Source organism: Cryptomeria japonica, chromosome 6 (genome assembly GCF_030272615.1).
Source record: "Cryptomeria japonica chromosome 6, Sugi_1.0, whole genome shotgun sequence".
Lineage (NCBI taxonomy): Eukaryota > Viridiplantae > Streptophyta > Pinopsida > Cupressales > Cupressaceae > Cryptomeria > Cryptomeria japonica.
This window is the reverse complement of record NC_081410.1, coordinates 456,234,019-456,260,377: the sequence shown is the minus strand read 5'-3', so window position 1 is coordinate 456,260,377 and position 26,359 is coordinate 456,234,019. Positions and strand designations below refer to the sequence as shown.

Here is a 26,359-nt window from a genome sequence, read left to right as displayed (position 1 = left end):
GATAATCTTCCCAATCCAATCCTTCTACCGGAAGTCGGTAAACAACCATAACAGCTAGTGTTGACATCAATGACAAAACATCAATGCAATACATGTAATAAATTCCTTCAAATTGCCAACATAGTCATATGTGGCAATAGAATAACTAGCACTTGCACTGATAAGAGGTTCAAGGGATTTGCCAATAGGAAATCAAAGGTAAAATTAAATAGAAGATCTATTAAAGAAATGTTCCTTTAAAAAAATAAAAATTGTTACTTGTTAGAAAAAAGTAGCAATGGTTTTTTTTTTATTGCGATGCAAATTTCTTAATTTTATGGGTATTCTACCAAAAATCTCATTGATGGATTGATTATCACACATCAGGAGCTCAATGTATTTATTTACAATTTGAATGGTGATTAACAATGATGATAGATAAATAATGGTAGTAGACAACAATGCATGCCTTATAAAAAAATTGTTAAAGGGGAAATCAAATCTAAAAATAATGTATTTAAATCCATGAAATATTTTTTAGTTGTCTTCTTTTGGTTTTCCCTCTTCTAAACTAAGATGCATTTGTGTTGTAGCCAAATGGGTATAGTTTGCTAGACCACTATATACAATTCAGGCATAAACATCAAAATCATAACTTTCAAAATAAAAATTCAATAAAAATACTTAGAAAAAAAACTCAATGAAATTACTTTAGAATCTTTTAAGGAGTCCAAAAATCTCTTTAGATATTGTTATGGTACTTCTTTGATACATGTGATAGAAAATATATATTACAAAACTTATATACTACAATAGAAATAACATTCCAAGTCACTAGGAAAAAAATGTTGATTCTTATACATATGACAATGCATGAACAAGAATTTGAATATTATCTATATCAAACTTGTTTTCACCAAGTAATACATGATCATTTATAGGCCTAGATATTGTCTGTGCAATTGGAAATAGGGATAAAAGCAACAAACATATGTTCTTTGCACCTTGAGAAACAAAATAGCATTTTGTTAATAGTATCTGACAAAACATGGTACTTATGAAAGAAAACAATTTTTTAAATTTCTCAAATAGAATATTAATGTATACATAATAGTTCCTACAACCAAGGACATGTAGAAAAAAAAGAAATCCATTTAAAACAAAAAATTTATTTCAGCCTATGCACTATTTTCATGAACAAAATAAGTAGGGGAAAAAATACTAGCCTAGTTGAACATTGTCAGCTGTATTATCCTCGAAGAGCTTCGTATGATGATTTTTTGGGGAAACTAAAAACAAGTTTTAGCACTGGGCTTAATGGTACTACTAGTGTTTTTTATGTGTGATTGGGATTCAAAGTTAGACAACATTATGGAAGCTCTCATGTTAAAAGTTGTAGTTGCCACTATAGTCAAGAGTATTCTTAGGGAAAGGAAATGGAAAAGGAAAACAAGAAGATCATCATAATTACAATCTTAGTTCTATTTACATGGTAGATGGTAGAAGTGATTTTGGATTTAGTAGCAGAAAAATAAGTAAAAGTTGTGAAGATTCAAAATATGAAGTTTTTGGATTGCAACATTGAAATGGTTGGATTGAAGAATGGTCCAAAACACTAGAATTTGATGATGACGATAATTGTGATGATGAAGTGTAAACCTGATGATGACAAATTTGAGAAACCAAGTTGATAAAATAAAACACATCAAAAAGGAGGGAAATGGAGGGAAATCAAACTTCCAACCCATAGCTTTGTCATCCAGGCCTATTTCCAAGCCTAAACAGTCAGAAGTGCGTACGGGGTACCTATGGTATAAGAAGCACGTACACGTTGTCTTTACTATAAATAACGTGTACGCGGTAATAAAGCTAAAACAGCGTGTACGCACTACTTTTGTTTAAAATTTGGGAGTGTATAATATGTATAATATGATATTATATATATAATATGTGTATATACATATAATATATATATTATATAATATATAATATATATGTATATAATATATATATGTATATATACACACACATGTGTGTGTATGTATGTGTATTGTCTCCTTCTCTCCCCCTCTCAAGTGCGTACAGGGTGCCTCTCTCTCTCTCTCTCTCTCTCTCTCTCTCTCTCTCTCTCTCTCTCTCTCTCTCTCTCTCTCTCTCTCTCTCTCTCTCTCTCTCTCTTCCTCCCTCTACCTCTCTCTCCCTCTCTCCCCTTCTCCCTTCCTCCATACCCCATCCCTCTCTCTCTTCTTCTCTCTCTCCCCACTCTTTCTCTCTCCGTACCCCCTTTATCTCCCTTACTTTATATTGTTATATTGAAATTAGGTCTGCCATGTAGTGGTCACCATTTGGATGAACTAGAGACCTAATAATCCTAAGGTCCACAGTTTGAGCTCGAGAGGTTATGCTTTCCTTGATAAACAAATCAATTGACTCAATGTATAAAACCCATTATGCATCATCCCTCCACCACACTCCTCCTGTGGTGGGCTTTGGGTAATCTTTGGTAATGCACATTTTTTCTTCCAATTTTCTCTCCTGCAATTCTTAGAATACGAAGTGGTTTCCAAACTCATGGTTTGGGTAGAAATGTATAGCCATACCAAGCAAATCAATTCCATTGCATTTAAATATATTATTAGCTTATGCAATAAGATTGATTTGATATGATACAATTTAATTGATTGCTCTCTCTCTCTCTCTCTCTCTCTCTCTCTCTCTCTCTCTCTCTCTCTACATATATATATATATATATATATATATATATATATATATATATATATATATATATATATATATATATATATATATATATATATATATATATATATATATATATATATATATATATATATATATCCCTCTCCCTCCCCCTCTCCCTCTCCCTGCCCCTCTCCTTCTCCCTCCCTCCCTTTTCCTTCACATTTTCTTTACTACAAATAGCAAGTACGAGGTACTGAGCCTATTAGTTCGTTGCCCCGCCATAACATTTTTAAGGCCTAGGATCGCGTACATGGTATTTATGAGTTTTAAGCACGCACAGGGTGCCATAAAATACCATTGGGCTTGCAAAAATTTTAGGGAATAACAACACGTACGCGATATATGGTCTATTAATAGATCGCGTACGTTGTATGCGATCTATTATTAGACCGCATACACGGGACTTAGACATAGTTTTAGTTGCCCAAGAGCCTCAATAGCCTCAAAAGAAGTTTTTGAGGTTGTTGAAGGCCCCACTGCAACTGTGTCTGCACTTTTGTCACTGTTTTATACATAGAAGTAAGTGAATATTTTGTTTTTGCATGATTTGAAATGATTGAATTGTTGTTCTTATTAGTTTTGTCAATATTATTGTGATTCTTTAATAGTTTTGATTCAAAAAAATAACGATAAGATGCATATTTATGGTTATTTGATTGTTTATGAACTTTTGTTTATATATATGTAATATGATTCTATTTAGGACAACCGATATCAACCATGGGAAAGAACAAGCGAGGAACGATGGAACAACGAGAGGCTGAAAAGGAAAGACAAAGGTAGCGTATGAAGAAATTACGTGACATAAGAACAATGGGAGATGAAGGTATGTCATCCTCACATCTCAATTTGATTTACCAAATGAACATAATGCACCTAATGCAATTGAAGAAGAGACCACATTGAATAATCAATTAAATGATGAACATACACCTACTCTATTTTATGAATTGAATATACACAATGCACACAATGCACCGATGTTAACACCTCCTAGAATCATCCGTAGGAAACCAAAGTATCTAATTGACATTGATGAGAATATATTGAAGCCAATGCCCGATAAAATGAATGAACGAACTTGTAGGAGAATTGTTATAATAATATGGCAAAACTATTTGGAAAACTTAAATCAAACCGCAAGATGTCAATTAATTGTTCAAATGATTAAAAATTTGAATTTTAGAGAGACAATGAAAATTCTAGGCCTAAGATCATCTGAAAGTAATAGCGAAATAACTATTGTGAGAAATATATTTGATGCATATCAAGATATTGATTCAAAATCACATACTAAAGATTCTAATGTTACTCGACGTGTAATTACATCAACTATAATGAGAAAGAAAATAAAAAAGATCGTTTGATAAGCAAAACAAGTAAGTCATTAAACGTTACTAGAATAACATTAAGTAAAACATTACAGAGGCGGGAAAAAATAGAGGAACCTAACAATAATTCTCTTTGGGCATTCTCGGGTAGACTACCACACAAAGACAAGGTTGTTGTTGATGCACTAAGAACATTAATTGAAACATTTTGGCATGACAACGAAAGAGTTTTGCCCAGCCAAAGAGATGTTGTTAGAAGGCGAATCAGGTCTAAAAATTGTGAGCCACATGCCAAACACTATCTGGATATGACTCAAACAAAATTTTATGAAAGATTCCTTGAAAAGTTTCCTCAAATAAGAATTTCTCAAAGATTTTTTGAAATGGCAAAACCTTTTTATATTAAGATTAATCATGTACGCACCATGTGTTGTTGTAGGATGCATATTGAATTTTCCATGCACTATGATATTTTTCATCATATTTGTTCTACTTTGCACACTAACGATGTTTTACAGGAATGCAATATACAAGCACCTCCTAAGTCGATAAGAGAATTTATTTCAAGTGTGCTATGTAATAGACATGATGGTTGCATTTATTATAAGATGTCTTGTTTGGAAGGTTCTTGTGCTATATGTGATGGTTTGGAATGTTTACCAAGATGTGTATATTTGGAGAGCACACATGAAATCGGTAGGAAACTAGTTTCTTTTGGAAAATACAAGACAGTCACATATTGAGTTAAAGATGGAAAATATTTGAAGAGATGCAATTAGTGAAAAATGATATATGTGTAGCTGAATTTATGAAAATCTTTCAAGAGAAACTAGGGTTAATTCAACATTTTATAAATTTTATCAAATCATATTCCAAAGCACTACGCGGCTCTGTAGATGGCTACAAAACCACAATTCAAAAGCCAAGTTAGAATTGTTTTGTAGAAAATAGTTCACAATTAACAACACAACTATGCATTTAACTATAATTTCTTTGCAATTGAAATGTAGATTACCTCATTGGCTGATCTTGGATCAAATGTCTTCGCTCTCCTCTCCTTGTCAGTCTTAGGAGTTTTCTTGAAGACAAACTTAAAAGGATCCATGTTATAGCCGGACCACGAAAAGGGCTATTGTAGATTAAATGTACAATTAATACAATGCACTAACATAAATAATCAAAAACACTTAAAAGCTATAATATAGAGAACAATGACGTATCGGTGCCTAAGATGCTTCTCCAATGGACTGAGGATGGCTCACCATCGATGGAGAAACTATCGCTATTACCTATACAAAAAATGATCAAATATTAAATACAATTAATATAATGATAAGTATTGTAGGTTAAAAACAATTAATGTAATATATCAAACAAAAGTGTACCAGATCTTGAGATGCTTCTCCAATGCATGGAGAAGGGCTCACCATTGATGAAGCAACTATGGATATTTCCTATATGAAAAATATATAAGATTATAATTTATCACAAGTTCACATGTACACGTACATATAATCATGAAATCAAGAAAATAAAGTAGAGATACATACCTCCTCCCTCTCTCGATCCACGGGCAAATCTGGTGCATTCAACAAATCCACATAGCTCAATGGTCGTTGTACATTTAAAATAGACAAAAAATGCTAATCAACCTACAAATCCCAACTAAGACAATTTCAACATTTTCAAACAATTGTACAACTTAAAATGTGTTCAATTAATTACCTTCTTTCCACGTTTTGGTGTTTTCGAGGAATTATTTTGCTTAGGACGAGGCCTAGACGTGGAGGGGGTACCCTAAAAAAACAAAATTAAAATGAGATATTAATACAGATAAAATATTAAACATAATTTTAAAAAACTAAAATGAAATGACTTGCATATTCCATCAAAACAATACATAAAAAAGGTTGTACAAAATATGATATCGTATAGCCTTGTAGGCCAAAATCGATCGTTGAGCATGATGTCATGAATCTAGGACATTTGGTCCCCTATCAACACCTACAAACCAAAAATTGGACCAAGCATTAAAGATAGTTAGTATATCTTGTAATTTTTTTGAATTCAAAGTGTACTATTCTATTTTAACATGTTACAAAATTTATACCTCAAGCGTCGAAGTTGCAGCTATAGTAACTGCGGGAGGAGTATGATATATCGTTGTTGCATCCTGAAATGCATATTATTTGTATCAATTTAAATCGATGTATAAATGAAAATGCATTTATGTAATTACAAATTTAAAGTGAATGATAAATAAAATGCTATGAACTCAAATCAACACACCTGTGTCTATGGCTAATGGTCAAACAACATGTCCATCAACTCGTCTGTTAGTGCCACATCCTCAGTCGTGCGAGTCTAACATCTACTCCCAAAAATCATGCATGAATGAGATGTGGATCCATCTGCAGCGGCCTCATCATTCATCGCTATGCATATCCCCGAGCAACTGACACACATATGTTGAATAGACTCTATGTCACCACCTGGAAAAACTAATGGCTCATCATCTAGTACAAGAGGTTGTGCTAACTGTGTCCCATGCTGGATGATGGCACCAATCAATGTTGTGGCCACCTGAAGAGTCCATAGCTCCATCGACTCTTTCAGCTCTATTGGCACAACCTAATTCACCTTGGGTTTGGGTGCTAGGGGGCGGCAACTCTCCGGGGCTAATCGCCTACGGGCTCCAAGTCTATCTCGAGCAGAGCCACCACCTCTACCATAGAACTCTGTCATGTCAAAATAGTTTGGTTGCACATTGAGGACAAACTCACAGTATACTTTTCTCAAAAAATGCAATGACACCTCATAATTATTACAAGGTGGATCATCAAAGACCATCCACCACCTCTGCCAAAAAATATTCTTCATCTGCATATTGGTACACCAATGTATGGGAAACCTCTTTGCATTAAGAGGTAACGACTGACCAGTTTTAGGATCAACAAAAAGGGCACATATTTGTTGTTTACTAATTTATTTATTTTCACTCCCTCGTATGATAACCCACTAGCATAGTATTGATGACACATATCCATAAAGTTTTCCCATTTTGTAATTTGCGTGGAAATAGTTGTGGCACCACTAGCTAATGTTTCTAGGCTAATGGCGAGGGATTTATGATGCTCAAGCTCAAATGTTTTTAATTTATTAATCAATCTATTTATTTTAGATGAGTTTTGCCCAAACTGATTAATCAATTGCTCATGTGTATTAGGTGTACAGTCAAAAGGAGGAGTTGGAGGTGTATCTTGTGGGTTTTGTTCAGGTTTTTCAAGAGGTGCATCTTGTTGTTGTTGTTGTGGATTATCAAAATCTAGTTTTTGAAACAAAAAATTAAAAAACCTAATCAAAATAAACAAAATTAAATTCAAAACGTAAAAATATTGAATAAATGAGAAAGAAAGACAAAAATTATGCAAAACTAACCTTGATCCATAGCATTTTGCTGAGAAATGTGGGAGCCCATTTGCAGTTTCATGGGGAAAATGAAGAAAAAAACGTTGTGGTCACGAAGAAAATAAAACCCAGTCATTTTTTTAAAAAAACTTTTTTTGACAGGTATCGCGTATGCGATTTTTTAGGACTAAAAACCACGAATGTGATCACTTTCCTAAAAACACCACATACACGATATCTTTTCTTTAGGCTCGGGGGTAATGGACCTAAGCGTGTACGCTGTGATTTCAAATTTTAATACCGCGTACGCACTACTTGTTTTTTCATGTTTTTTGTAGGCAGTGTCCACATTTCTGACCACCATCTTTGTGCACATACCCTTGTGTTTGTTTGGGATTTTGGCTATGATTATTTTTTAGTTCATTTATTTGGGTGCTCTAGAGAAGGAGAATAACAAGTTGTTTGTGGACAGAATCAAAGGGAGAGGCTAGTTTGTGAACGAGATGGTTAATCCATATAGGTTTTCATGTATTCCAAGTCTAGTATTTTACTGATATGGGTTTCATCTGTAAAATTTCCATTCAAACAAGTCTTAGGTTTAGATTTGGGATTACTTGTTTAAAATGTTTAATGGAGTGAAATTGAAATTATTTGTTTGACATCTATTCAAATAGTTGTCTTTGTTGGGTCTGTAGGATTGGATTTCGCAAATTTGTATTCTATTGATATGAATTCATTTCCTTGGTCTTCATTGAAGTAGGTTTTGACTGATATGGATTGCATTTGAGAAAATTTCAAGATTTTTAATTGCATGCGCATATGACTTACTTGTTTGGATTGAGTTAACCCAATTTTGATGTGCTTCAATTACATGCAAATGACTTCATTTTTTTTGGTTTCTTAGGAAGCAAGTTACATGTATCTAAGTTTGGTTCTACTGGTTTGGGATTTGCTTGTCTAGATTTAGTTCCAAATGTAGCAAATTTGTTTTGCATGGTTATAATTTAAAAGTTTTGAGTAGCATAGTGATCCCATATTTATTTGGTTTTAAAATTTGAATTCATAGGGAATCCTTTACTCTTTATTCTGATTTTCTTAATGATTTGGATGTCTTAGATTTTATTTTTCTATTTTGAGTAACTAAACAATACAATTCCATAGATGAATATGTCCAACCATAGATTTAATTTAACATAGATTAGCTCTAACCATTTCCTAATACAGATGAATTGAATAGCATAAAAAATGTGAATTCTGATTTATAATTCAAACAATTGATATGTAAGTATAGAAATATTATTTTCATTCCCTAAAATAATATTAATAGTTTTGCATCATCCTAGTCAATTATTTTTACCAAATAATCTTTTAATGTGTGATAGAAATTGCATAGAGATGATATTATATCAACTCCCTTGCCATCTTTCCAAACTAAATGAATGAATGTGTTAATATAAATAGAATAAACAATTATAAAAAATCCTAACATAATAAATAGCATGCTATCACAATTATCCAAGTATAATTTAAAATGCATTACCAAAACATGTAAAATCGTTTAAAGAAAGATTAGGGGAAAGGACCCAATAGTTGAGCGCGTTCCAATTCTTGTGATAGAAGTTGTTGATTTAATACCCCAATACTTGTTGATTTAATGTCCAACCTTTGTATAACATTGCACCAATAGTTGTATGATAAGTACCAATAATTGAATTAAATATACCATTTTGTTATGAAAAGTAACCAATCATGTGATGCCACATCAGATGCACAAGTATTGGGGCCCTTTTGCCAACCTATTGGTCTCACTTTTTTTTTGGGCTATTTTGGACACCTTGGAAAAAAGCATGTTGATGTGGCATCATATTTGATGATGTGGCCCTAAAACCTTAGTTATAAGCAGGGGACTTACCAAGTAAGCTTCTGTAAAAAAATCAGAGTGATTTGAAATTTCCACGTAGGATTTTGAGAAGCATGAAGTTAGGATGCACAACTACTAGGTCCTTTCCCCTAAAACATGTAAAATAATTTAAAGAAAAACTCATGCATTGTAAAGGAATGTGCAAAATAAGAATAGCATGTGGATGAACCTAATGACTTCCACGGAGGTACAACTAATTTAGGACATCTAACATCTATCCTGTTGATTTTTTTCTACACGATGTTTCCTTTTATTTTTACTTGCAATGCATACGACATTAATAAATGCAATACCTACAAAATCTATTCATTTCACAAATACATACGACATTAATAAATGTAGAAACTCTACCCATTTTGCACCGATGAGTCTACATGGATGACACCCCTAAAAGGGTAACTTTACCTCTACACATATTGACAACACATTTGGAGAATTGAACTTTAATTGATAGATTGGTGATACTGTTGGTATTTTTGTATGGTTTTGTCATTGATGTCAACACCTACTAACACACTAGCACTTTGGAGATGTAGCAGCATTCACCGGCAAGAAAGTAACTATTGCACAGTTACTGGTATATGGTTCACCGGCAGGATATAATGATCATCGGCACTTGAAATGATATGGAAGACACTTGGTAATATCGAAGACATCATGTGGACATATTATCTTAATGAATTAATCATTGGTATATTCATATTTGCATATTTGTTTTTACCGGCAAATAGGTCCAAGGTTACCTAGGGTTACACTGGCAGGTTTATCTTTTCCAGATCAGCATGGCATGATAAGGAAATGATTAATTACTGTTGTAAATGAATTAAGCCGACATGTTCAATTGGTTATTGCATCGGATATTATATTGTTTGTAAAATGTTTTTATTGCAATATCTTGTAGAGCCGACCTACTAAAATTGGTCTTAGGTTATGGTATAAATGTAAGATCTTATTTGTAAGATCGAATGTGGAATGCGGAAAAAGAATTGTGTGAAGGTATATGCAAGATTAAGCAGAGCTATACACAAAGACATCATTTGAAGGTGAAGTTAGGTTTTTGTGAAAGCATATCAGCATTACACTGGTACTGAATCCAGCATATGAAGATGATATTTTGTTCAGTACATTCTTATTGGATTTAACCATCCAACTGTAGTCAGTGTGACTCCCATTTTGTGATTGAGCAGTGAGCTCTAGGCTGTTGGCCTTTCTGCATGTGCAGACCCCATTTATGTACACTTAGTATATTTAGTAGTATCATCTGATTGTGGGTAAGGTTTCCCACCGTGGTTTTTCCCCTTACAGGGTTTCCATTTACAAATATTGGTGCCATGTGTTGTGGATGACTTTGTGTTTATGTTTCATGCATTAATCTTTACCGGTATAGCAATTAACTATTAAAACTGTCTACCAGCATACTTAACTGGTTTACCGGTATTAAGCATTAAGTTGGTTAAGTTGTTTTGGTTTGAATTTATTTGACAACTGATTCACCCCCCCCCCCCTCTCAGTTGTCTCCAAGACCTAACAAATGGTATCAGAGCTTAGTCCTCTTTTGCAGAAGTTTAACAACTTGAGGAGATCCAATGTCTACTAATTATTTCAGGAAGGACAATCCTAAACTTGATGGAACCAACTATGGCATATGGAAGATCAGAATGGAGACACATCTAAACTACATTGGTAAAGACGTCTGGGAAGTTACAAAGAAAGGTTACACTATTGCTGTACCTGGTCAGCCCAGTCCAACTACCTTGGCTAAAGATGAGGAAAATGATTGTAAAGCAAGAGAAGCACTTTTGAGCGCATTATCAAATCAACAAATCATGGGATTATCAGATAGGTCTACTACTAAAGCTATTTGGGATCATTTGGAAACACTGAATGAAGGAGATTCCACAGTCAAAATTGTAAAACTTGAAAGCTTCTGGGTCAGGTATGAACATCTGAATATGGAAGAAGATGAAAGGATTTTTGCTTTTATGGAAAGAGTAAATGAAATTGTTTTGGGTATTAAATGTTGTGGAGGAACCTTAAGTGAGGATGAAATTGTTTCAAAAATCTTAAGAGGATTGCCACTGGCATATAAAATGAAGGTTATTGCTATAAATGAGTTAAGAACAATGCCTAATACATCAGTAACTAGGGATACATTGATTGGGAAACTTTTAGCTTTTGAAATTGAAGAATTTGGTCCTGTTGCTACTATAAAGATAGATTTAGCCTTTAAAGCATCAACATCATCTACTCCATCATTTGAGAAATCTGATTGGAAAGCCTTTTATGCAAGAGAACTTGAAGAAAGCAGGAAAGAAAATGAAGAACTTGAAGAACTTGAAGCACTATTTGCAAGGAAAATGCCTAAAGGTCCAATTGGAAGTAAGTATGAAGGTAAAGCACCCTTTAAATATTCTAACTATAATAAGATTGGTCATATGGCTTCGAGATGCCCTAATAGACATGCTAGACTAAGAGAAGAAGCTAGAAGGACATACAAGCCTAATCCTGAATATCAGAGATATAGATTTAAGAAGAATAGAGACAAATCTTGTTACATTGTTGATGAAGGTGTGACTGATGATTCTGATGAGGATCCGACAAACAATGGATAGGTTTTTGTTTCTATAATAGAAGATCAACCGACACCTATTGCTCAACCGGTAGAACAAGCCCTAGCAGCTAAAGTTGAAGTAAAGGATAAATGGATCATTGACTCAGGATGCTCACATCATATGACAGGAGACAAAAGTAAATTCTTGAACTTTCAAGAATACAATGGAGGTTTAGTAAGATTTGGAGATGACAAAGCATGTTCAATCAAAGGTAAGGGTACAATATATCTTGATGGTAAGCATAACACTGACAATGTTTACTATGTTGAAGGATTAAAGCATAATCTTTTAAGTGTTGGTCAATTAGTTGAGAAAGGATTTCAGTTACAATTTAAAAATGGAAAATGCAAAATCATGAATAGAACTGGTTTGGAAATTGCAACCGGTAATCAGACTAGAGGTAATATCTTTCATTTGAATAACAGTGAAAAGACATGCTTGATTACACATATAGATGAAAGTTGGTTATGGCATAAGAGACTATGTCATGTAAACTTTGTTTGCATGGTAAAGATCAGTACTTCTAAGGCAGTTAGAGATCTACCTAAAATTGTCAAACCTTAGAATACAATATGTAAGGAATGTCAATTTGGAAAGCAAGTTAGAGCTAGTTTCAAAAGTATTCCAGAAAAATCCAATAATTCTTTTGATTTGATTCACACTGATTTATGTGGTCCAGCTAGAACTAAAATCTTACAAGGTGATAGATATTTCATGCTAATCATTGATGACTATTCTAGAATGTGTTGGGTTACTTTCCTCAGAGAAAAATAAGAAGCACTTGGAAAGTTCAAACTATTCAAAGCAATGGTTGAAAATGAAATCGGTAAGAAAATCAAATGCTTAAGATCATATCAAGGAGGAGAATTCACATCTAAGGACTTTAATACATTCTGTGAAGTGAATGGAATCAGAAGACAGCTATCAGCACCTCGGACACCACAGCAGAATGGAGTTGTTGAAAGGAAAAACAAAACTATCTTGGATGCAGCAAGAAGTATGTTATCAGAAGAAAATTTACCACATGTGCATTGGAGAGAAGCAGTCAGCATAGCGGTCTATACATTCAACAAAGTTCACATCAAAGGTGAAACCGGTAAGACCCCTCATGAACTATAGTTTGGTAATACTCCTACTCTTAAATATTTTAGAATTTTTGGAAGTAAATGTTATATTAGAAGATATGAGTATATTGGCAAATTTGATCCTAGAAGTGATGAAGGAATATTTCTTGGTTATTCATCTAAGAGCAAGGCATAGATGTCTTAACAAGAGATTGGAGAAAATTGTTGAGAGTACAAATGTAAAAATTGATGAACAATTTAGAGGAACTTCAAGGTATATAGACTCTGAACCGACAATAGAAATTGTGACAAATGAACCTACATCAAATCCACCGGTACAGAATGAAGATCCAGTTACCCCAGTACCATCTGAGGATTCCACAATAATTGAAGAACAACAGCAAACAAAGACACCCCGGTATGTAAGATTGAATCATTCTGAAGATCAGATAATTGGAAATAAATTTAAAGGAGTTATGACAAGAGGAAGATTGGCAAATGAAGAGGTATGTCTTATTTCTCAAATTGAACCATCATCTATTAATGAGGCATGTGAAGATAAATTTTGGATTAAAGCTATGGAAGAAGAATTAGAACAAATTGAGAAAAATAACACTTGGACATTAGTTCCCTGGCCTAAAGATAAAAATGTAATTGGAACCAAATGGGTATTCAGAAACAAACTTAATGAAGATGGTAAGGTTGTCAAAAATAAAGCAAGACTAGTATGTAAGGGATATTCTCAGAAAGAAGGAGTTGATTACAATGAAACCTTTGCACTGGTAGCTAGAATTGAGGCAGTCAGATTATTCTTGGCTTTTGCAGCTCACAAGAACTACAAAGTTTATCAAATGGATATTAAATGTGCATTTTTGAATGGAGATCTTGAAGAGGACGTCTATATTGAACAACCTGATGGATTTTCTTTGACAGATGACAATGATATGGTTTGCAGGTTAAGAAAAGCTCTGGATGGACTGAAACAAGCCCCAAGAGCTTGGTATGCAAGATTGGATAAGTATCTTTTAAAGATTGGTTTTACTAAAGGAAATGCAGACAACAATTTATATTACAAAATAACTAATGATGACATCTTGATTATAGAAGTATTCGTTGATGATATAATCTTTGGAGGAGAAGATGGATTATGTAAAGAATTTTCTATTAAAATGCAGCAAGAATTTGAAATGTCTATGATTGGAGAAATAAAATTCTTTTTAGGATTGGAGATTTCACAAACTGACAAAGGTATATTCTTGAGTCAATCCAAATACTTAAAAGAGTTACTAAAAAAATTTGGGATGGAGAACTCTAAACCGATAAGCACACCTATGACTACAAATGACAAATTATCTCAAAGGGATGAATCTACACCTATTAATCCAACTAGATACAAATCTATGATAGGAGGTTTACTGTATTTGACACAAACCAGACTTGATATTATGAATGCAGTATGTATTGTTTCAAGATTTCAAAGTAATCCTAGAGAAAATCATGAATCGGTAGTAAAAAAGATTTTTTGGTACTTACAAGGCACTATAAATCTTGGATTGTGGTATCCTAGAGATGAAAACTTTAAATTATGTGCATACATAGATGCAAATTGGGCAGGAGATGTGGATGATAGAAAAAGCACCACTGGTGGAGCATTCTTTCTTGGAAACATACTAGTTTCTTGGTTAAGTAAGAAACAGAGTTGTACATCTTTATCAACAGCAGAATCAAAATATGTTGCAGCAGCAACCAACTATACATAGGTACTATGGCTTAAGCAAATGTTGAAAGACATAAAGGTAAAATGCAAGGAACCTATTACCATATATTGTGATAACACTGCAACAATTGATATATCTAAGAATCCAGTACTACATTCTAAAACAAAACATGTTTCTATCAAATTGAATTTTCTAAGGGAAAAAGTTGAAGAAAAGGAGATAAAACTAGTTTATGTGAACACTAAAGAACAACTTGTAGATATTTTCACAAAACCTTTGCCTAAGGAGACTTTTGAATATCTCAGAGATCAGCTTGGAGTCATACCACCACCGGTAGAGACTTAGACAGTTGATGATTGTCGTCAACCGGTAGAATTAAAAGACAAATCTTTTACTCCGGTCTTTGATGAGGAAGCTACTTCTCAGGGGGAGTAGTTGGTATATCGAATTGATTGGTATTTTGTATATGAACTTGGTATTATTGTAACTTTGGCATTTGATGTCAAAGGGGGAGAGAAATCTATGGAAAAACACATTATCTTTTGAGGAGAGATTGGTATTGAAAAACTTTGGATAACACATGTTGCTCCGAGGGGGAGAGATTGTTGTTTAGGAGAGATTGTTGTTTTTTTGTATTTGGCATTTCTGTTTTGGCACTTTGATGGTTTTTCCATCTTGTGTTGCCATCAATGCCAAAGGGGGAGATTGTTGGTATTTTGGTATGGTTTATTCATTGATGTCAACACCTACTAAAACACTAGCACTTTGGAGATCCAGCAGCATTCACTGGCAAGCAAGTAACTATTGCACAATTACTAGTATATGGTTCACCAATAGGATATAATGATCATCGGCACTTGAAATGATATGGAAGACACTTGGTAATATCGAAGACATTGTGTGGACATCTTATCTTAATGAATTAATCATTGGTATATTCATATTTGCATATTTTTTGTTACCGGTAAATAGGTCCAGGGTTACCTAGGGTTACACCGGCAGGTTTATCTTTTCCAGATCAGCATGGCATGCTAAGGAAATGATTAATTATTGTTGTAAATGCATTAAGCCGACATGTTCAATCAGTTATTGCATCAGATATTATATTGTTTGTAAAATGTTTTTATTGTAATATCTTGTAGAGCCGACCTACTAAAATTGGTCTTAGGTTATGGTATAAATGTAAGATCTTATTTGTAAGATCGAATGTGGAATGCAGAAAAAGAATTGTGTGAAGGTATATGCAAGATTAAGTAGAGTTATACACGAAGACATCATTTGAAGGTGAAGTTAGGTTTTTGTGAAAGCATATCAGCATTACACTGGTACTGAATCCAGCATATGAAGATGCTATTTTGTGCAGTACATTCTTATTGGATTTAACCATCCAACTGTAGTCAGTGTGACTCCCATTTTGTGATTGAGCAGTGAGCTCTAGGCTGTTGGCCTTTCTGCATGTGCACACCCCATTTATGTACACTTAGTATCTGCAGTAGTATCATCTGATTATGGGTAAGGTTTCCCACCATGGTTTTTCCCTTTACAGGGTTTCCATTTACAAATATTGGTGCCATGTGTTGTGGATGACTTTGTGTTTATGTTTCATGCATTAATCTTTACCGGTATAGCAATTAACTGTTAAAATTGTCTACCGGCATACTTAACTGGTTTACTAGTATTAAGCATTAAGCTAGTTAAGTTGTTTTGGTTTGAATTTATTTGACAACTGATTCACCCCCCCCCCCCTCTCAGTTGTCTCTAGGACCTAACAGATACGAGTATTGGATTCTCCTAAGTGACCAATGGTATAGCCATATGTGGCAATAGAATAATTAGCATTTTTGACATTTCTACCCTTATTGGAGGTGTCTCCTTTTTGATGCTTAGGGACTGGATCCTTAAATGTCTTGAGACCATTATTTAAGGAGGAAAGAGTATATTCATTAGTAATATTACCTTTTTTTATGAGGCCTTGGATAAGGTGTTTCAATTTGATGCAATCTGAAGTTTTGCACCCTTTGAATTTGTGATAGTCACAAAAATAATTATCTTTATACCACAAGGCTTTCACTTGAGGTTCATAGTTTCTAACTTCTAGTAATGTGATCATCTTATCTTGGACTAATTTTTGTAAGGCAAATTCAATGGGCTTCACTAGAGAAGTAATTCTTTTTCTTGAAATATTATTTTGTATAAAAGGGTTGTTTTGTCTATGAAAGGTGACACCTTTGAAGTATGTTTTGTGTGTTTTCTAATATTTTAGATGGGGTTTATATGTTTTGAATGGTTTTTGAATCTACTACACCATCATTGACAAAATTCTTACAGTTATTTTATCAAAGACAAGGTTTGTCATTGGAGGTAGAAGGATTATCCTTGTTATCCTTATAAATCTTCACAATACCTTTAGTTATGATCTTTCTAAAAAAAAATTACCTTTTTCTATGATTTCATCAAATGTATTAGTACATTAAACTTGAAAGTTATATACTATCTGCTGATTTAAATTTTGGACAAATATGTCAACAAGTTATGTTTCAAGAATATGATATGGGCATTTGCTTGCTAGGTATCTTTATCATTGTAATAAGGATGCAAACAATTTTCCATTTCTTTGTTTTTTGTTAAGTAAATTAGTCATAGAAATAACACGTTCAAAATTGTATGAAAAGTGAGATTGTAGATCGAAAAATTGGGATAATAAATCAAACCATTGCATAAAATTGATCTAAGCTAATCACGAACTTAAATAACATGCAAATCATTCCTACTCTAACCAACAAAAATACTAAAATAAAACATGGAATTAAATGCAAACCAACGCTTCCATGATTCTTCAATAAAGCTTTTTTGTTCTTCCTTTGATCTCTAATTCTAATATGTCACTCTCATTATGCAGGTGCAAATATGAAATGAAATCGAGGATGTGATGTTAGAGATTTAATAGGAACGTGATTCTAAGGAGAAATGGATTTGGACAAAATGATGTTAATTGCTAGATGCCTAAATGTATTTTTGACAGAGTAATAATGCATAAAATTTAGATGAGTGCTAAATGATCGGATAGAGTAAAGATGCATAAAATTATATTGTTAAATGTTTTTGATAGAGTAAGGATGCTTAAGACTAGATGATTTGACAAATGAAGAGCTCTCAATTTAGAGAAAATTGAAATTCGATAGACGACCAGGATCGAAATGATTTTTGGTTGATCAGATGGACTTGATTGAGCGCATGTCAAAGCTGCCATTTAGGGAAGGACGAATATGATAAAGATAAAGTAGAGGAAATGGAAAAAAGAATATTTTATGTAAGGAAAGCAGAGTGTGGAAACGCCTTCCTGAATGTCAATTTCTTAGAGTAGAGAAGCAGGGATTATTTTTAATTCTTGCTACAGTCATTAAGATGCACAATGCAAGAAACAGAGCAACACAAAGAATTTTCAAACACAGAGTGAACACCAAATTTTCACGTGGGAAAACCCTTATGGGTGAAAAACCCACACACCAAAGCACTATCCACTTGTTTTATAGTAATTTCAAATTACGTACAAGTTACAATATTCATGCTCTGACCTAACCTCTATTTAGGTAGCAATACAGATTACAAAACTATTTTGAATTACACATATTACAAACACAGTCAATCTACACTTCAGCATCCAACAGTACCATCAATCGACCATCATAATCACAACCATTTTTAAGATCTATTTATTTCTCTTTCAAAAAATAGTTCATTTCAGTTTTCATGGTTCCATTCAACCATCTCTCTGAACTCTCATAAAATTCCTTACATTGCGGCTTGGACCAATCATTGGCATCCTACTCAGCAGGTCAGCATGAGTCCATCATGGTTCCCACCTTAGGCTAATAGGTTATTGACTTATCGGCATAGAATTGAACATCGACGTTTAAAATGAATTTTCCAAAATTTCAAATTCTACCAATAACACTTTTGCTTGACACTAACAACATGATTCAACCATGGTCCCCACCAAGATAATCTCAAAGCTTATCAACATATTAGCACACAATGGAAGTGTAACTCACATTGTCATCAAGCTTTGTTCGACCCAATCTTCGATCCTTGATATTCCTTCTTGTCACCAAGACTTTGGCAAAGTCTCATCGACACGACCTTCATCGGCAAGAACCATAACATCGGCTAGTGGCTAGAAATGTCTTCCCGAACATCGAAGTCTCATTGATATGGTCTTCATCAACAAAAGTTAAGACTTCTACTAACTGCTCGATCTATCTCATAGAACACTAATGTTACACTGAAATTTAGCTTTTCGTCATAACACACTAATTGTCTTATCAATATCATAATTTGTCAACAAGAAGGGTCACTGTGGATACAAGCTTGAAACGTCTTAGTGACATCACATGCTACACCGAACTCCCTAACATCACCAAGACCCATCAAATGTATCACCAATATCGGTAAGAGGTATGATTTATGTGAACTACTTGAAGATTCATGTCAAACTCCGAAGTCATACCGAAATCACTACTATGCTTGAGTTCACCAAGACACCAAATAGAGTCACACCAAAATCCCTGAAGAGATTAGTCCCTTATGAGAGGTTCCAACCAACAAGTTTGAGGCATACTTTCTCAACATATTTAGATGGTGCATACCTCATTTTCAAATTTAAAATTAAAATTTATGAGATATTTCCAAAAAGATTGATTTTTGAAAATCTAAGAAAGATATTAGTTTCCCATTTTCGAAAATTAGGAGGATATTATGAGGAATTAAAAAATAGGAAAAAATAGACATTATCCTCATATGATAGGATAAATAGAGATAATTTAATAAATCAAATTTACTAAAAATCTCATCCTAAAAAAGAAAATAAGGATAAATTAATTTAAATAAAATATATTAATTTGGAAGAAAATAAATAGAATGAATTAATAAATAGAATTTCTTAATTTATTATTCATATTTTTGACTAAATTCATTAAATAAAATAAATTTATTTAATTAATGGACAAAGGGGACAAATAAATAAATTATTAAATTTATTTATTTATTTAGAAGAATTATTAGTAGGATAGGAGGTTTAATTAATTAATTAAAACTAAAAGGACAATTAAGTCAAACTGGCATCCAAAGACCTAATTTTGGTCAAATTAAGTCAAATTAGGTCAAATTGGGTGAAATTGGGAAGAATTGGGAAGTTTCGAACAAAAAATGGGAAGAATTGAGCCAAAATGGGAAAATTAGGTCAAACTGAGTAAAAGCGAGCCAACCAGGTCAAAGGACTGAAATGAGACCAATGCAACACCATGGGGTGGGAGAAGAGGTCAAAATGATGTTATAAAATCAGAATTGGGAGAATTTATGATACCTTCTAGACAAAAAATGGGAAAAGGGAAGCCACAAGGTCAAAAAAGAAGCAAATTGACCTAATTAGGACAGGTTTAGGGACAAATCGACATCACAAGATTGAAATGAGAATGAACTAACATCAAGGGGATAAATTTAAAGAAAAAATGATATCCCAAACTATAAACGGGGAGAAAATGATATCAACGAGATAGAAAATGGGAAAGGAGAAGTGAGACAGGATCGATGTAAATAGTAAAGACTATATGCATGATTAGGTTAAAAATGAAGAACACATGTGTTTACCAATTTTTAGCATCTACATTTTTTCCCTCTTTGAGACAATGTGATTTTGAGATTTGTTTCAGATAAAATTGAAAAATCATGTGCCCTAGTCAACCAAGGGATGGAGGTAGGATGCCCCCCTCGAGAGGTTGTTTATGTATGGTAGAAATGAATGATCTCTCGAAAGAAGAAATAAAAAATGTTAAATGAAAGAGGAGATATGATGAACGAGAAAAAATGTTAGTAAGAAGAAAAAATTAAACAGGGAACAATGAGTAATGATGAATTCTTTCTTTCATAAGTGCATCTTTATCAATAGAGAGCTTTATTTAATATGGCAACTGGATGCATCACATCATGACATATGAGGTCAGAGCGATAATGTGATCCCTTTGCAAAAAAACAAACATATTGCAGACAAGAAATGTTCCAATCCATTCTAAAATAGTTGGTTTTGTATGTCAAGGGTCAAGGTATGTGTGATAGTCACGAAGTGCATGTACCAACATAGACACCCAAAACATACTTGCCCTAGAATGTCCTGAAAAACATCCCACAAGCAAAAATAAAAAGCAAAAGGTCATGAACCATCCCTTCCACTCGCATCGCTTGGTGATATGCTTGAATAAAATGGGAACAAGATCAAAGATAAATTAATAAAAGATAAGACTCACTAGACCAATTGAGTCAACATCCATTCTGATCTTGTTGTCAAAGTTGATAGTTTTTCTGATAGGATGATCATGATGTTTGGTTTCAGGAATGAAGTACCCTATGTAAGATGGACATTGTTTGGTTTCAAGTATACCACACCCTTTGAAGACACATGATAGTTGATAAAGGACTGATGATGTTGATTGATTGATTGATGTGGCAAGTTTATATGTGTAATTGCTTACTTGATTGATAGGTTGTCTGTTGTTGTGTGATTTCATAAGTGCAGTGCTTTACGGGTTTTCCATATGTGTCTGCTCAAATGTTTGTCTATTGCAATGGATAAGTTTATTGATGGAATGAAAAATGATTGTTTTTAGAGTTTTGATTGTTTTGAAATTTTTAGGGTTTTGTGGTTATTTTGTGATTTCTTCAAGACATTTTTTTAATGTTTTTGGATTGATTGTTTTTCATGACATTATTTGAATGTTTTTGGTCTTTTTTCATGACATTTTGCTATTTATTTTTTTATTTTTTTATGACGTTTTGCTATGTACTGGTATCATCCTATGATCTCTTTACAAGGACTCCATTAATTGATTATGATAAGGGAATTTCCCCCAATGTCAAGCAAGGAAAGGACAGTATGATGGATGAATGGACTGACAAAATGGTAATGGATATATAGGGAAGATAAGGGGAGATTATTATGGAATCAAAGTTGAGCTAGTTTCCAAGGGCTATTTGACAATGAGATAACATGTTTTTTCCAAGCTAGGGGATTGGACATGACAAGATAAGATGATAGCATGGTGCACTAGATGACATGTGGTCCATACAAAGGGACATGTCAAGAGGTTTTTTGAAACCATGGCATTTTTTGTATTTTACATCTTTATTCTATATCAATATCATGGATGGATTAGGGGTATAATAATAAGTCATGGATATGATACGAAAGATAAAAAAATGAATAAGCAATATGAATAGGATGAGGGTGTGATAAGGGAATCAATATAGACAAAAGGGATGTAGATAGGACGTGTGATGCTTAGGAAGATCCCTAGCCTTGTCAACATCAGAGGTGGAAAAGAGAATATGGATACAAATACAAATGATGGACATGAAGGATAAAGAATAATGAAGGATGTGATGGATAGGATGTGCTAGGATATCATGAATGAATCCTTCCCCCATGTGTGGAATTCAAGAAGATGAAGGATTATGTGTGATGCTTGTTTTCCAAGTTTTCATCATGGTACATGCCCAAGGTGCCTGTTTGCTAGGTTTTCAGCAGTAGATGAATTATTTCTCTTTACTATTTATTTATGTTTTCTTCATTTTTCATTTTCTTTTGTTCTATTATTTCCTTGAAAGACAATGGACACATGATAGGATATGGATAAAGGACTCAAGCATCTTTTTGGGTGGTACCCTTAAAACATGTGTTGCAATAGATGATGGATACTAGTATGCTCAAAGACATTGGTATGATAATGAAATGGATGATTGGATGAAATGGGATAGGGATTTATGTAAAGGATTGGATAAGTGGGATGGAAGGGTGGAAAAGAGGTGTTGGATATAATAGATTGGATGTTGGAAGACTTGTTCATTAGTGGATGAAAATGTTGACAAGATCGACATTGGCACACACCTTGAGGGGTGGTGGAGTAATGGAGGAAAAGAAAATTTTGAATTTTGAGATTTTTATGGAGGAATGGCCATGGATTTTGGGACATGAGGACCCAAAATGGATTTGAAAGGTTGAAGGCGTTTAGAAGGAGGGAAAACAACTTTGGATGCCAACTTTGACTTTTCTTTAGGATGTGATTCGAGGAGCCGCTTGGGAATCCACATGGTTTTTTACTTTTCTTTATTTTGTAGTTCCTTGTAACACATTGCTTCTACAAGCGACTTAAGAACCCATATGGATTTTGACTTTTCTTTCTTTTTCTCAATGGGCCTTTTGACCCTTTTGAATATTTCTTTTTCTTTTTGGATCATATTTTTCTTTGTTTTTACATGTCTATTAAATGGGACATGTTGATCCTTAAATGCATGTGGATTGTTGCACTTATGTGTTTTATGCTTGGCATCAAACATGCTTGGAAGAGTAATATGATTAATGGGTGGATAGGAATCATATGAAGGTATTTTGGATGGGTTGATGTAAGTAGATGGTGGGAAGGTTCTCAAATATGTGTGCCTTTGTTGATCTTGGATAGGGAATGGAGGGATATAAGGACCTAAGATGGATGGAAGGGATGAAGGAGAAGGTGTATATTTGGATTTAGATTTAAAAATAGATACCAACGTCTTGAGAGTGAGATATATAACCAAGGTCGTGACAATCAGTATTTGTTTTAACATTGAGGGGTTCTAAAATTCCTTGTTCATATATCCCTAATCCTTTGCCTTGATAATGCATTCTTTAACAAATATTTTTACCAATTGGATATTTGTTCCTTTCGAAACAAGATGCAAGTCCACTTTTAGGAGGATACAACATGGAATAAATAATAGGCTTGTGGAGTAAACTAGATTAGATGAAGTTGGAGCAACCCATTTGATATGTAATGGGTTCATGAACAGCTTACACAGAGGCATTGGGATCATGGTGGGGACTAGGAGAAATGGTAGGTTCATCTAGTGAGATGAAATCTTGAGGGATAATGGGATCTTGTGGGGGACACAAAGGATTAAGACATGGAGATGAAGATATGGAAGGATCTTGATAGGGATCTAAAGGAATGATGGGATCTTTTGGTAAATATGAAAGTGAAGGGATACTTTGATCTTGACTTGGAAGAGGATCATTGGACTCCATTTTAAGGGTATTTTTCTCTGGATTTTGAATGGAATCATTGGGAAGGATAGAAGGGGTGTCATAATCTTTCTTAGGAAGTTTTGTATCAATAGGATTTGAAAGGACAATGTGTTCTTGAGGCAAAAAGGGATCATCTTACATAGGATGGTCTGAGACACTGGGATCATCAAAGGAAATGAGATCTTGGTAAATGTTGGATGCAAAGGAAAATATTTAAGATCTTGATCTTGATCTATTTCAAGACTTATTTATTCATTCTTTGTATCATCTTCTTAACATGGGGTATGATTTTGAATATGCCCAGGGGGTTCTGGGAAGGAATCAATGTTTTGACATGAGGGTGATGGAATTTGCATGGACTCTCTAGAATGGGAGGATATGGTGTGATTGGGTCTTGTATTTCTAGTGCATGGAAGGGACTTGTATCTTGAATTGGATTAGCTTGGAAACCTATTGTGGATAGCCCTTGGGAGGCTGCGTCATTGAATGTGTCATTTGATGGAGATAGTGTGGATTGCTCTTGTGAAACTTTAGGGAATGAGGAAATGGTGGGTGACATGGAGGCCACTTGAGAGTCAATTTATTGATAGGAAGATGAGTCATTGCTAGACATGGGTAGATGATCATGTTTAGGAATAGTCTCATGTGTACAACCTAGTTGTTGAAGCAAATTGTCGAGAAGATTAGGTTGGAATTTTCATTGTTTGGGCGATCTTGTTTGTGATATGACTCCAACATTTTTATGTTACAAGGTATTTGTTAATTGACCTTTTTGCATGGCGGGTGACACAGTGACTATGTTTGGTTGATGTCCAAAGGGTGGCATGTTTGTAACTACGCTTGTGTTTGTTTGGGACATCTTTGATGGTCTATTTGAGGACATAAGAGGATATTTACTGACATGTTATACAATCGAAGGTGAAATTGGTTGTCTAATTGTATGTGACTTTGGTAGGGGTTGACTTATTTGTACAATTACTTGTGGAACCAGGGGTTGTGTGGTTGCTTGAGGAACACTTGGTTGCATTGGAAGAAAAATTGGTTCAACGTTCAGTGATGGCCCTCGTAAAATTATACCAAACTCTAGTTCCATGATATCACTATTAGAGTATTCAGGTATTTGCTTGATTAATTAAACAATATTTGTTTAATTATTTAAGTTCCCTTTATCTCTTTTACACTTAAGCTAACTTTAGGTGCATAATAATTAATTCTTTTATTAATTATTATGTGCAAACCTAGGTTTTCCCTTTTAGGGTTTTTTGACCTATTAAAGGTTGAGTTCATTCTTTTCATTGTATGAAGATGAAGTTTTTTTACATTACACATTTTTGTGAATATTGAGCTCTCTCTTTTTGAGCATATTTTCTATGTATTTCTTTATTCTGTGATTTGCTTCCTTGCTTCTCCTTGTAATAGGTTTTTCAGCTTGCAAAGATCATTTGGGCTCTTGTGGTTTTGTATTTTCTCAACTCCAACATGGTATCAGAGCTTCAGATCTACAACTATCTATTCTTGTTTTAAGAATTTTTGCATTGGAAGCAGATCTGGGGTTTCAGAATTTTTTTTTTATGTACCTAGGGATAGGATTTTTTTTTAGCACTTTGGGCCTAAACGAACCTCACCATCATGCTCAGAAGGCCTAAAAACCCCTATGGTCATATAAAATTTGACCTATTTTGGTTCCTGAGCCTCTGGGAGTATTTTTTCTCCAGATTCAGGGCATACAACCCTTGCACGCAGTTCGAGAAAAAAATTTCAAAAAAAAAATATTTTGCCTTTTTACGGCATGCAGGGCAGATTTTGATTTGTTTGAAAAAAAAATCAAAAATATATTCAAAAAAATCAAAAAGGTGAATAGGGTTTCAAAAGGAAAAAATTTTATTGGCAAAAAGTTTTTTTGGGGGGCCCCCACGGTACGCAGGGTACTGTGGGGCCCGTGCCTTGTTGCAGGCGTTGGTACGACACCATCACCAGCTTCCTTCCGGCCCCTTGCCTTCTGGCGGCTGCCCCAACTTCCTCCTAGCTTCCTCCGGCCCCCACCGGCAACTCCCTGCGGCCCCCGCCGCTCACGTCGCCCACGCTCGCCGTCGAACTCCCGCCTCCCGACCGCACTGCCGCCGGCCTTGCAGCGCCTGCGCCCACCTTCTGATGCTTCCCCCGGCCACCACTGGCCTCTTGCTGCAGCTCTTCGCCGCCACCTGCAACGCCCGCTGGCCCCGCCGCCACTGGTCTCCCCGCCATCGGAATCCACCCTCGGCAGCCACTGCAGCCCTGTCGCCGCTAATCCTTCACCGGGAACCTCCGCCTGGCCTTTCCACCACTGGAGCACCACTAGGGAGCCACCCAGTCACCACCGGAGCGCCACCCACTAGCCACCGGTGCACCGCCCAACCACCAGACTACCTTTTTTGCCTCTTTCAGGGGAGGTTTGGTTTTTTGGCCATATCTTGGGCA

General features: G+C 34.5%; 1 protein-coding gene across 1 annotated transcript in view; it reads right to left on the bottom strand.

Annotated features, from left to right (window-relative positions):
* Window positions 1-26,146, bottom strand: part of LOC131876656 (uncharacterized) — a 78,734-nt gene extending 52,588 nt beyond the window's left edge. Inside the window, exon 1 of the mRNA XM_059222099.1 lies at window positions 25,946-26,146. Coding sequence (XP_059078082.1) covers window positions 25,946-26,146 — 201 coding nt within the window. The remainder of the gene's footprint in view (window positions 1-25,945) is intronic.
* Window positions 26,147-26,359: the final 213 nt, after the last annotated feature.